General features: G+C 36.5%; 1 protein-coding gene across 3 annotated transcripts in view; it reads right to left on the reverse strand.

Moving 5' to 3' along the window:
• The window catches only part of PTPRZ1 (protein tyrosine phosphatase receptor type Z1), a 169,411-nt gene that overhangs the window by 69,875 nt on the left and 84,862 nt on the right, over nt 1–14,674 (reverse strand). For all 3 annotated transcript variants that reach the window (XM_032644000.1, XM_032643999.1, XM_032643998.1), the window contains exons 3-6: nt 7,124–7,303; nt 4,821–4,972; nt 1,456–1,551; nt 911–977 (exon numbers count right to left, since the gene is read on the reverse strand). In XM_032644000.1, the coding sequence (XP_032499891.1) occupies nt 911–977; nt 1,456–1,551; nt 4,821–4,972; nt 7,124–7,303 (495 nt within the window). The remainder of the gene's footprint in view (nt 1–910; nt 978–1,455; nt 1,552–4,820; nt 4,973–7,123; nt 7,304–14,674) is intronic.

The raw sequence follows: 14,674 nt of genomic DNA on the forward strand, positions 1-14,674 counted from the left end.
CAATCTAGGTGGATGGAGGGAGATAACTAACAGCTTTATGCCGTTTGATTGCACCTTTCAAAAAAAAAAAGCTGCACTGCAGGACCTCACATATGCCTGACTTCTGAAGAGTTTGGTCAGTTCAAGTTCTCACATATAATTGACAAAGATGAATCAACCCTAGGCCAGATTTCTGCTTTCAGGAAAAGGATCTATGTGAGTTGTGTTTCTGATTTCACATTTTGCAGCTTCCCGGAGAGGAATACTCCTCCTTTATTGATAACTCAGGACAACATTAATACTCTGCTTAATAAAAATAAAACAACAGTAACAACAGGTTTGCTGTCTCTTGCCAATGTTGTCAAAAGCATTTGCTGTGACAATTACAAGATCCGTGAGATAGCAGGCAGAACAGTATAAAAGTATAGTGAACCTTGTTCTATGTAGGCATTCACCTTCCAAAAATCTTATCTCATCATATTGGTAAAGCAAAGGACTTATCAAGGAAACCACCAGGGAATACATTTGAACTTGAGTAACAATTCCCTTTTCACTTTAAAATAAAACTTTTATAAAATTAACTGGTTTCAGCTTATAGAGTCTTTTACAGATGTACAATGCAGAGACAGAATAAAAATACGTTTAAATGCATAATGTGATTAGATTATTTTCAATAAAAGAATTAGAAAACTTGCAACTTCCTACTTACATTAACGTTTTATGATTTTATGTGACAAAAATTTCTGATAAATTGTTTTTTAGTGAGAAGTGTATAAATTGTCAAGTGTGAGATGTGAGAGATTGCTCCTCTTTACAAATGTCTGCCCTTCTTCCTTGGAACAAGTGATTTTTATAACATTGTAAAAACATTGTAAAAATTTATATGCATTCCAGTAAATCTGGAAGAAAGAGATTTCTCCAAATAGCTTACCGAAACGACTAACACTCTCAACTCCATCAATAATTGCTTTGTAATCCAAATTTTCTTCTATTCCAACCTGTGAAAGAAGAATGATGTTCTAAAAGTTGCATAAAATATCTGACTAATTATTCAATAAAATGTAAAGATTAGTAAATTCTATTTTAAGTATTCAAAAGTAATGTCCTAAATGCACACTTTTTTTTCACAGCAAGTTAAGAATAAACCAAACAAAAACCAGATAATTTTCAAATTTTCCATTAAGAAAAGGACATTTTAAAATGTTACGATTCATAGTTACTGCTGTATCATGCTGATGCTTTGCAAATAAGCAAATCTTGTAGTGTACGAGTGCACAGATTTGCTCCAGCTGGAAGTGACATATCCAATTGACAAATACAAGAGTCCCCTTTTAAACATACCAGCCAAGAGGTTGTTCTCTTTGAAAATAATCACCAGTTATCATTCCACTTATGAGCCCTTCTATTTGTAAAAAAGTGTGTTTTGGTATTCCCCATGATTGAAAAGTTAGTGCTAAATCTCTGTATAATGATTACCTCAAATAAAATGGATAAAGCTCTTAACTTCCCTTTTCCTTTAACGGCTTCCTCAAAACTTGAAAATCGGTCCGCATCAAAGCAGTAGATTTGCATCTATAAATGTAACAAAGATGCCTTTATTACATACAAAGACTTCACAAAAAAGTCAGCAAAAAGACAATAAAATAATTTATCAGTTCATTAAATTCTCTTTGAAAAATTCTATAAACTATATAATTCTATATTTTGTGAATTTTCAAAATATTTTATCAATTACATGTATACACAACTATCACTTATCCTTCAATGAAGAAAGAAATACAAAGTTGGACAGATCTAGAACTGAAATTACCACTTTGTGATTACCAGGGGACACTGAATAATTTACTAGAGCAATTATCAAATGTAATAAATTATCAAATGTTATTTTCACTATTTTGATGGAATTCTTTCAAATATGGTTTCATTCTTTCCTGAATGGACATGCCTTTCTTGATGGTCTGAGCTACCAGTTTTGGACATTATTGTATTGTGCTCTACTAACAGTGAAACTCTCAAGAACTCTCTGCTTCTATCTAAAAAATACCAAAGGAGTCATAAATTCCTTATTTTAAGTCTCTCCCCACTGGTGCGAGGCTATCCCTTGTTCATTTCTACTTCAGTCCACACATCTATCTATAACAGCCTCCACTCTCACTTACAAGCTGGTGCTCCTAGGGTCGTGGGCTTGGAAATTTGATAACTCAGGTAGTTTAGACATATAATTAAGGGAAGAGCAGAAAGCCTCTGAAAAGATTAATGTGCATTTAGGGCTATGGATCAGAGAAATAGCAGGTGTGAAGCAGAGGAAGGCAGTGGCTCCTGCCTTGGGTGGTCACCAAAACCTTTTCAGAGAGAGGATTTCCAAGTTGACCCCTGAAGCATGAGTGGCTTTAAAGTTGACAGATGAAAAAGCAGAAGAGATGAATGTGTGTTCAGGTCAGAGGGGCCAGCTAGGAAAAGGCCTACAGGCAAGGAAGTATGAGAAGTGTGGGAAATGGAAAGTAGTTTGTTAGAAGTTCAGTTGATCACACGTGAGAGGAGAAGAGAGATATGAGGCTGGAGAAGTAGGCAGGGGCCACACAGGCAGTCCCAGCAGTTTGGGCTGGAGGGCAATAGAAGTCCCTGATGGGAAGGGGGCAGGGCTGGGGAGAAGTGGGGAGAGCAGAAGGGATTAAGACTGGAGAGAAACTAGCTGCAGGGACTTAGATACTCAAGTAAGAGACAAAGGTGGTTTGAACCTTTTTCTGACCTCCCACATCATTTAGGGGCAGAACTGAGGTGCTGATTATAGGATATGAGAGGCCGGAAAGAAAGAGCAGGTCACGCATACCCCCCAGTTTCCCTGCTTGCACAATTACGTGGAGAGTGTTTTGAAAAGCAAACAAGATGGAATTCCCTGGCGGTCCAGTGGTTAGGATTCTGGGCTTTCACTGCTGTGGGCCCAGGTTCAATCCCTGGTCAGGGAACCAAGATCCCGCTAAGCCACGTGGCGCGGCCAAAAAAATAAAAATAAATAAAATAAATAATTAAAACCATGAATGTTTTAAAAAATGAAATAAAAAGCAAACAGCAAACAAATGACATCTCTGAGAGACAACTTGAGGGGCTTTTAAATAAGAAAAATACGTGAGGTTTAGTACACAGATTCTGTATAATTTATTTTGCTGAATCACAGCTTTTGTTATTGTTAGTTTTTCTTGATTTTCACCATTGTTCTAAGTAGTATTGTGAGAGAGCTAAACTCTTGGAAGTGAGAATGTTATGTGTTTAATGGGTTGACTTTCGTATTTTTAACAAACCAAATTTGATAAACATGCTTTTCTTTAAGGATATTTAAAAAATTTTAAGTCATAAACTTGAATGTGCTTCTCCACATTAAAATATTTTAATCCTTTATGAAATAACTAATTTATATTATTTTTATTATCAATAACTATTTTGGATTATAAAAGTAATACAGATTTATTACAGGTAATATTGAAAATATGGCAACTTTAAAGGAGAAAAGAAAAGGCACCTATAATGCCATCACCCAGAGAAAATCACTATTAATGTTTTCTTGGTTTCCTTCAATTATTTTTACAATAGCAATAATTCAATCTTTCATTTAATCCTCATAATAACTTTACAGAGATGTGCTACTACTATTATGTCAATTTCACGGAACAGAAACAGAAGCTTAGGGAAATTAAATAATTTTTACAATGTCATGTCATATAGCTACTAACTAGACGGTGAAGCCAGTATTCAAGCCTCGTCCGTTTGACTCAGACTGTACTCTCAGCCACTAATTAGTTTCATGTTTTACAAAATTTGGAATAATAATACTGCGTATACGGGTTCAAGCCCTGGTCGGGGAAGATCCCACATGCCGCGCAGCTACTAAGCCCGTGCGCCACAATTACTGAGCCTGCGCTCTAGAGCCCACAAGCCACAACTACTGAAGCCCTTGTGCCTGGAGCCCGTGCTCCACAATAAGAGAAGCCACCACAATGAGAAGCCCGCGCACCGAAACGAAGAGTAGCCCCCGCTCACCGCAACTAGAGAAGGCCCGTGCGCAGCAAGGAAGACCCAACGCAGCCAAAAATAAATAAATAATTAATTTAAAAAAAAGACTGTGTATACTATTTTATGTTCCACTTTTTAAATGCACTTATGATGAACTTTTTCTGTGTAAATAGTTGAAAAACATGATTTTTACAAGATCTATAATAATCTATCATAATGCATTTAATCATTTCCTTTTGTTTCAATTTTTATTATTGTAAATAAGTCTTTGCACATAAATTCTTATGTCCTTAATTATTCTTCAGACTAAATTGCTACAAACTGAAATGTGAATATTGAGAATAAAACATTTAAAGTTCTTGATAAAAACAAGTGAACTGCTTCCCAGAAAGTCTACCAATTTATACTTTCTCCAGACATGTATGAAAGTGTTTACATATTTCACTGCACACACACTATTTATTATAATTATATTTATTTTGCCAATTTTAAATCTGAAAATTTTCTCATTTTAATTTGAAGCTTTTTGATTCTCCAGTATGTTGATAAAATTTTCCTCTTTTATTCCTACTGGGCTATGGAAAGAATTTCATTCATTCACTCATCAGTATTTATTGATCATCTATAATGTGACACTCTGCATTACCAGGACGTGGAAAATCACATATGGATCTTATTGAGCTTAGGCTAGTGAAGAAGGCAGATATTAACCAAGTAAACAAAATATAGCTGTATAAATTATAAAGTTGATTACAAATGAATTAAATTATATGCTAAATAAAATCCCAATGATTTAGAAAACGAAATAGTAACTAGTGGAACTATTGACTTACCTCCAGTGGAAATTTTTGTCCTTCTAAACTATGTTCTGATCCATCAGATGACATATTGCATTTTCCCCAGTGAAAAGTTATCTTGCTTGCTTTGAACACCGTTTCTGAAACTCCTCCACTGAGACGGTAGTCATTTGTGAGATTAATTTCCACTTAAAGAAAAACAATAAAATTGCATCTAAGTTTCTGAGAATCAAAATTGCAAATTTAACTAAATTTTCATCTATTAAAGTACATTAATAAAATCATTTATTTGATAAATTTAGAAAAAGTTACCATTTTGGAAGCTGAACTTTGTAACTCTGCATAGTATACTTAATGTATCCTATTGCCACAAATGTAAAATAAACCTAAGACCTTAACTGCTATACAGCACTAAAAGCAGGAGACAGGCAGTCCACCTGCCCTGTCTGTTTGGTGTTCCAAGATTTGTTTGTTTGGTGTCCAAAGCCCTGCTCCCCTAACGCATCAAAGGGTAGTGAGGGGATAGTTAAAGGGAGAAGGAACAGAGGAGTGGAAAGAGGAAGTCTTTTCCTGGGGGTACCCCCAACCTTCTCAAGGTCAGCCTGTTTCTACTCTTTAACAGGGGGCTGCTTTTGTCCCATCTCCTTATGCCTCCAAGCATCACTCCAGGCTTCAACAAGCTTCAGAACTTCTGTCCTAGACTGTGGCAAGGAAGGCGGGAGACCCATTCCTATTGAAGGGGTTTAAGCCATCTCATGTTTGAAGTCTCGGTTGCAACTCTCAGAATCTTAAACTCTCCTATTTCAGTTCCGTAGCAGATACTATCTGACTGTACTTTAGGAGTCATCTGGAGATTAATGATCCTCTGGAGACCCTAATGCAAGATTTCAATGTCTCTCAATCAGATTTAAATAGTCTTTGTTCTATCAAGCAGAAACCACTGCTGGCATTAGGAACAGAATCCAACACATTGGCCAGTATAAAGTCTGCCAAATAGAACATAATTCTTAACTTTTAGGCTGTGCTTTTTTTTCCAGTGGACACCAGCCAGCTAGAGATATAAACTTTCATGAATAATAACAATAGCAACAAATACAATAACAATAATGGTCAACATTTATCACTTACGACATGCCATGCATTACACTACTTTACATGTATTAAATATTTGATCCTCACACAACCCTAGGAAGAAGATACCATTACAATCCCTATTTAACAGATAAGGATATTGAGTCACAGAGAGGTTAAGTACTTGCTCAAGGTTCCACACTGTGCTTTAAATGGCCAGTAGTGAACCTAAAAAGTGTGGCTCTAAAGATCGAGTGCTTTACCACATTCCACTAAGAAAAATAAAGCAGAGATTACATGCTTTACTGCTTTGTAACATCCTTTAAAACTGGTAATTAAAATGTCAAGATTTGGGACAATATACTATTATGTATTAAATTAATAATATCTTATAACATGTAATAATTTTTCAAATTATTCATTCAGAAAAATACTTACTGAATGCTTATTATTTATCAGGCACTGATGTTGAAAATTCCTACCCTCACGGGACTTAAAATTAAATTACCACATTAAAATAATTATATTACCAAAATATGGAAAACAGAGAAAAATACCACTAATGATAAAACCACACCAACATAGCTACTATTATAGTGAATATTTTTTCTAATCTTTTTCCTATATTTGTTTTTATATAACTTCCTGATATATATACGATTTCATTTAACCTATAAGATCAGAAAAACAATACTGTTCACTTTTATAAACTATTTTGTCTATCTGTTGTTTACTGGAATTTTTTATGGTATTATATTTTGCATACTAAGAGAAAAAACTTAGAGAGTGCTTCCTAAGGATGGTATATAATTTTAAACTTTCTAATAGAAGGGCTAGTAATTTCTTAAAATTCAATTATAATAGATTGCTTTTTTCACATCTAAATATTGAACACAGCACAAGGCTGAGCAGACAAGATCAAATAAAATGCCCAAGAAAAAGAAATCCTGATTGACTAAGTGATTAACCAGTGATGGGGTTATTAAATTACAATAGCTATATATTACGTTATCTTTAACAGCTCTTCCAGAGGAGGCATCTTTATTGTTATATTACTGGAGAACACGATATTATGACTTTGGTCATTTAATTTTTTGTACACATTTTCAGAAGGTCTAAACTTCCAATTTTCTATTTGACTTCTTCTACCTATAGTTTCTATCCAGTTCAGAATACATCATTCAAAGGAAAATAAAAGGAAAATAACCTAAACATACTCTAGGTCTGATAAACATATTAACGTCAGAAACAAAATGCAAATATTTTACCTGTTTTCCCAGTGTTATGAATGAATGTGTTTTCCAAAGATGTTTTATCCCAACCCTGAAATTTAAGTTTCTTAAGATTCACATTTACTTGTGTAAGATCTTCATCAATATTGATAGGAGATTGTTTGGGGCTATTACATGTTGGATATTTCTTTCCCCAATTTTTTTGATTCAATGCTCCTAGGGGGAATAAAAAATAAGAAGTTAGTTTTTTAAATTACCATGCAAAAGCTAAATTTTATATTTATAAAGTAGTTAATATGTTACATAAAAATAGACACAATAGTAGGGAAAATTGGGACATCTTTAAACCAATTCTTAAAATAATTACAATTGGACCTCTGTATTCACAGGTTTCACTTCTGCAGATTCAACTAATCTCAGAGCAAACACATTTGGTAAAAATAATTCCAGAATGCTCCATAGCACTGGCAACTATTTACATAGCATTTACATTGTATATACACCTATTTACATAGCATTTACATTGTATATACAACTATTTACATAGCATTTACATTGTATTAGGTATTATAAATAATCTAGAGATAATTCGAAGAATACGGGAGGATGTATGTAGGTTATATGCAAATACTACACCATTTTATATAAAGGACTTGCGCATCACAGATTTTGGTATCCGAGGGAATCCTGGAACCAATTCTTCTCCAATACTGAGAAATAACTATATGCCTAGATTTCGATTCTGGGTTTTAATATGATACACTATGAGAAGATGCTTAAAGAACAAGTGCAGGGTTCAACAATGGCCTTGTTTAGCCATCACGCTCTTCCAAATCAACAGAGAACCTACTTGTCCTATCAGATAGTTAGTCCTAGCTCAGGGTTCCAGATTGAAGCATGTCCAAATGAGAGGAGTTAAGTTCCGACTTCCTTAGTACTCTCCACGGGGATGGGGTGGGGGGAGGCCCCTTTAGACTTTCTCTTATCCCTGCGTTGAACGATTTGGTTTAATTTCCATCTGCTCAGGGCTTATTTATAAAAATGTAATCACCAGGCTCTCCTTGAAATATCTCCTTCCTTCCCCTCTCCCCCTTTTTTTTCCTGGTTATAAAGCCTAACAGATTTTATGGTTTAACAATAGAAAAAATAAAACAGGGCTTTCTCTAAAGATTTTTGCTTACAGTGAAGTGAATTTTCATCTATTCCACAGAATGAATAGTCCTCTAAACCCAAATTGCCCTATGTTGCCTTTATTTCACCACTCCCTGAAACCACAAACCATCTCTCATAACCTATTTCACTGGACATTAACTTAGCTAAGCACCCAAGCAGTGCTAACAATGGGTATGTTTTATTTAACGTTCATCTATTAAAATATATGCAATGTTGTGAGTCCAAGTCTCAACCTCTTCTCTGGCTAAACCCTAGCATTTCTGCCGCCATTCCACGAAAGAGCAGGTAGCCACACCGTTTTCAGCTTCTATCCTTTCAAATGCTTTTCTTTCAGAACATGAGTATGGGTAAGGCCAAGATTTCACATGGTTGATGTTCAGAGAAATTATAAGAAAACATACACTCCGTACAACTCTAGTCTATGCCATCTTCTTTTTGTGATAAGGGAATCAGTGAGGATCGACTTACATGCAAGCTCTCATAATGTGATAAAGCTAATTTTGCATAATTTAACCCAGGAAAGAAATAATAATTAGTCACACCATGAAACTGCCTGTATAGCCAGGGAAATTTTGGTAATTCATCTCCTAGTGAGGCATTCACCAGAATCAATAATAGCTGCTGAAAACTTATTTTATTTCAAAATCTAGCTCTCTGTTTAGACAGCACTTGAATACAATATGCTTTAAATATGCACAGTGATGCACATTTTGGCTTCTGGGAACAGCTTTAACAATTTGAGTAATAATACGTTAATTTCACTGTAAAGAACACTGGCATGGGGACAAGAAAACACTGCTTGTTTTACTAGTGTCAATGCAAGAGAAGCAGAGAAAGAAATTGCAGTACAAATCGATAAACCATTTTTTATTGCTTACATTTTTTCAAACAGTACAATAAATTCTGAGCACACTTAGGAAGAGTCTCATAGTTGTGGTGCATAGAAACACAAAGTTTTAAGTCTCTAGAGCACTGAATATGAGTTATAACCTGTTTTGTCCACAGCATTTAGTGCTCATCTCTACTTGGATTCTAACTTAGCATATCCACAACTGAACACTGGATTTCTGCCCTACAAGTGCCTCCTATAACCACTGCCATCCCCTAAACACAGAAGTCATCCTGGTGCCTCTGTTTCCTCCTCAGCAAGCCCTTTTGCATCTACCTTCAAAATATGTCCTTAATCAGATCGTTTCTCATCTCAACTGTTAGCACCCTTAGCCCAAGCCACCGTCATCGCTGGCCTGTTAGTCTTGCTGTTTCACATGCAGCAACACCATCACCTAGGAGACTGTCAGGAGAGTCAGGCCTCCACTGTAGCCTTACCAGGTTGGAATCTACAATTTAACCCAATCCCCAGGAGATTCACACACATGTTAAATTTTGAGAAGCAACAGCTTAGACATCTCCAGCACCTTCTAATTAGTCTCCAGCTTCTTCTCTTGCCCCTTTCACAATTTTGTTCCCCACCTACCTGGTAGGCAGGATTCCGAGATGACCCCCCACACTCTAGTGTCTAGAAAAAAAGCCTGGCACATAGTAGGTATTCAACAAACATTTGCTGCATGACTGAAACAGACAAAAAATGATGATGTCTTTCATTTTATGAGTCTGAGCTCACAGGGGTCTAACATAGGATGAAAACAAGAAAAAAGAAAGAATGAAAACTGACCGACTGAAGAAATATTTCTAAACTCAACTGCAGATCACATCTGACTGTTTGTTATATGACATTTTTGTTGAGTCGTCCCCACTAAACTTCTGCTGAAGGATATAAAGAAAGATCTCATGTCCAAATTGTATGCTGTCTGACCTTGTACAGCACAATGATCCTGAGTCACTGGATCTCTGAAGTGTATGAGTGTAGACTCAGTTTAAAGTACCTACTAGATCGTGATGTCAAGTACGGTATAGGTTCAGGAAGCCTCCTGAATTTCTGTGATTAACAGACAAAATAGAAGAACCAGAATAGGCAAAAGGAAATTTTTTAGTGAAAAGGCTGTAAAACAGAAAAAGTCCCAAAAAATAAGACCTTGATGTTCTTTTTGCAGTGAACTCTGAAAAGAAGATGCTTCAAATCATCATAAGTAGAGACCCAGAGAAAGTAAATTAATAAAGTGTTAAGGTTACACACAAGGACGAAACATAAATCAAAGAAGCATTAAATATACTTTAGCTGTTTTTAATGATGAACCGTTAGGTTAACCTTACGCTTAAACATTACCTTTAAAATTCCCAAATTAATGTTTTTAATTTTGCAGGTGGAGACCTCAGTCCATGTCATAATAAAAACCAGGATGACATACCCAAGGAAGCAGGTGTACAGAATTCACTAGAACTATATTGTATCACTTGAGTGTTATTAACAAATGCTGTGGAGGAAGAAATTAGGATATGCATGGTAGTTGCCGCAGAAGTTTATCAGGGTGATTTACCCATCAGGAGGACTGCAGAGTACTAAATGTCAGCTCTAGAGAATTAAAATAAATTACTCATTCACGTATTCATCCATTCTTTCATCCGTGTATTGACTCACCTGAACTAGTACCACTCCAATAAATTTGCTGTGCTCACCTGTGTTGGAGCACTTCACAGACTGCATGCTGTTTGTCACCTTAGCTATCGCATCTGTATCTCATTGCCAAGCTCGGAGTCTGGCACACAGTAGAAATAAATTAAATGCTTGGAAAATAGGCTCTGAACGCCAAGTGAATGTATTCAGTATTTACACCCTGTGCACTCTTGATTCCAAGCAGAATGGAAAGTGACCGTAGGCTCTGTAGGAGATGAGCATGGGCTCAAGTTTGTTTGTTTCTTCTTGCATCCCAGAAGGTTGGGGGCGTGTCCAAGAAAAAGTAGACAAACGCCTGAAGGAGTAGATCGGATGAAAGAAGGTAAACGTGGAGATCAAAGCACACAATGCAGGCCTTGAGGGATGGGTAGAATCTTGACAGGCAGAGGGGAACTGAGAGCATGTCTGGTTGAGCGATGAGCCTGAGCAAACTCATGGGGGCAGAAAAGTGCGGAGAGTGAATGCCAAGGACTTCTACAGAGGGAGATGGAAAGGCAGACTGTGATCAGACATACCTGGGGAGGCCAGCGGGAGGCACTGAGGCTTTGGAAGGCTAAGGAGCTTACTGCTGCCTTATCAGAGAGGTTGAGCTGGCAGGAATGCAGGAGGAGCAGGGAGAGGGAGGCTGCATGATTAGCGGACATTTCCCTTGGCATCTTCTATTTGTCTTCATCTGATTTGTACATAATCCCGGTGCAATGGACTGAATGTTTATGTCCCTCCAAAATTCGTATGTTAGAATCCTAATCTCCAATGTGATGCCATTTGGTGGTGGGGCCTTTAGGAGGTGATTAGGTCATAAGGGCTCTAACACAAAGGATTAATGCCTTTATGAAAGAGATGCCAGAGAGATCCCTCGCCCCTTCTGAAATGTGAGGTTACAGTGAAAAAATAATGGTCTAGGAAGCAGCCCTCACTAGATACAAAATCTTCTGGTGCCTTGATCTTGGACTTCCAGTCTTCAGAACTGTGACAAATAAACTCCCGTTGTTTATAAGCCACCAGTCTATGGTATTTTGTTAGAGCAGCCTGAATGGCTGAGGTACCTTGTATTTATTTGAACTACAATATGTCTTTTTCTTATTTGTATCGTAATTCCAGAACCTTTCTTAGAACCTGGCACTTAAGGATTAAATAAACATTTCCTGAATGAATAAATACTTCAATAAAGTATCTACAGTTACCTACACTTCAATGTCTTTGTACTACACACCTTCTAAATAGGAACACATTCTAAAAAACATTCTGTGTAGGGAAGTATTTATTACTCCACCAGTCTCTAACATAAAGATATCAACTGAGGAAAACTAAAGTTTAAAATAAAGAAGGAATGAGTAAAAAAAAATACCAATGAAGATTTTTAATATTTGAAGAAAAAAGTGAGAAAATGATGAAAATGGAAGTCAAAGAAAAAATCATCCTCTCTGTTTTTTGCATGATTCCTGTTGAGTCTTACCTTCTAATATCAGAAAAATGGATAAAATAATTATAATACAGTGTAAGGTATTCAGCAGACATCCACTGAAATTTCATTTAAATATGATTTTAAAATCCCAATATTTGTTTCTTTTCAAGGTTATCATAAGTTACTGATATTTAACAAACTTTGAATAACAGTAGACTTAGGACTGATTCTTTAAAGACCAAGATATCGTTAAGAAAAATACATACTGCTTTTAATCTTAATGAATTTCTTGTCTAGTCCAGGTTTTGACGTAAGAAAATGTTTGTGTCTCTACACATTTACGTATAAAAATATTATTATATTAAGAGGCAAAAATAAATGTAATACTGGAATGTCGACTGTAGTAATGATTGTGGCATTAACTGCAAGTAATTGCTTTGAATAAACTCCGCTCAAGATTCCATATACCATAAATCAAAGCTTTATAAATGACTCTGGACTTGCTTTATGTGTGCTAACAAATATACCAAAAGCCAAAATTTATAAGTCACTGAAATAGCATAAAGCTATCAGCAGTGAAATGTCTTGGATTCCAATTTCAGTTTATTCAAATACAAAAATGAAACAAACCAGTGTTATTTTCAATAAAAGCATAGCATACAACTTAGTACTCCAGCAAACTGTATATATATACTTAAGTATGCACTTTTCAGATAAGGCAATCAGCTGCTTGAGAAAGGGAGCTTCCTCAAAGATTAGAAAATAAACCCCTGAAGTACTGAGTAACAGTCATTGAGCGATTTTATGTCACACCAGTAAATGTCATCATTTGAAAGCAAAGGAAGAAAGATGTCTGAGGTAACTTTCTATGTTGAGAACAAGAATGACGATGTATTTTTACACACACAAATCAGTGTGCCTGCTTATGGTTTTGGTTTAACAGAGGTTTTAGGAGCTAGAGAGAGCAGAGCAGTTGGTGAATATAGATAATGGTTGCTCTTAAAACTGTGCTGAAAGTAGATCAAATGCAAACAATTTCAGCACGAGAAGCTGTTTAGTCAAGACTGCATTTTCCCTTATTATCTGCCCTAATGGGACACTCACATCAGGGCAGCAGAAAATCTTTGCAAGCCTGGCAGATATATCCAATTGCCAGAGGGTTACAAATGTCAGGGAAGGTAGTTATCAACTGATTCAGGAAAATGCTAGCACAAAACTTCCTTAAGCACTATGATATTGAAGAACATTATTAATTGAGGTTCAGTATAAATAGAGAGAGCGATCAGAAACTTACTTCAAAGTTCCTGTTTAAAATTTTATGACTTGGGGAGTCCCTGCTGGAGCAGTAGTTGGGAGTCCGCCTGCCAGTGCAGGGGACGTGGGTTCGAGCCCTGGTCCAGGAAGATCCCACATGCCGCGGAGCAACTAAGCCCGTACGCCACAACCACTGAGCCTGAGCTCTAGAGCCTGTGAGCCACAACTGCTGAAGCCGGCTCGCCTGGAGCCTGTGCTCCACAGCCAGGGGGGCCGCCGCGGTGAGAGGCCCACGCACTGCAGCAGGGAGTAGCCCCCGACTCGCTGCAGCTGGAGAGGGCCTGCGTGCAGCAGAGAAGACCCAATGCAGCCCAAAATAAATTAATTAATTAAATAAATTTTAAAAAAACTTGTTTAAAAAAAAGTTTATGACTTTTTCAAGTTGGAAAAATCCGAGGTAGACAAATAAAAACCTTAAGAAAACAATAGCAATAAAAATTAGTGCTCTATAATGCAATAAACAACTTAAGTTTTTACAGACCATGGGGAAAACAAAAATAAAAACACAAGGTGAAGATCTAAGGACACCGACATAGTAAAAAACTATTACTCTGAAGATAAGTAATTCCAACCTGATAATAGGCGGTGGGTACAAATGCAATCAATGAGCAGAACAAGTAGACTGGTACTTCTAATGGGTCACAATTAACCAGTGCTTTAATCAGAAAATGAAATGAATCCTATAGAGAAGTAAAGAAGAATTGAATCAAGGCAGGGAATTTGGGGGGTACAAACTAACACAACAGAATTCAAGACTAAAAGTAGGATGTCATTTCAAAGGATTTAGGAATGTTCAAATGATTTTTATTTGAAAGTGAGAAAGGGATATAGGCAAAGGATGACTCCCAAGATCCTGACTGGTGTATACCTGGGTGTATTATGGTACCCGTTATGTTGATAGAGAGAATGGATAGAAAGAACGACTTTGCCTCTGGCTTTGAACCTACAGACTGAGATTTCCATGGAGGCTCATTATGCAATCAAAAATATGGGTCCAAGAGCCATTAAGAAGTCCAGACTACAGATAGAGACTGGGGAACATTAATGAGGGGGTAATTTAAAACCATGAACGTGGATGAAATATTTCAATTAAAGTCAATAAGGAAGAAGAAGGTCAATGATG

Source organism: Phocoena sinus, chromosome 9, assembly GCF_008692025.1.
Source record: "Phocoena sinus isolate mPhoSin1 chromosome 9, mPhoSin1.pri, whole genome shotgun sequence".
Taxonomy (NCBI): Eukaryota; Metazoa; Chordata; class Mammalia; order Artiodactyla; family Phocoenidae; genus Phocoena; species Phocoena sinus.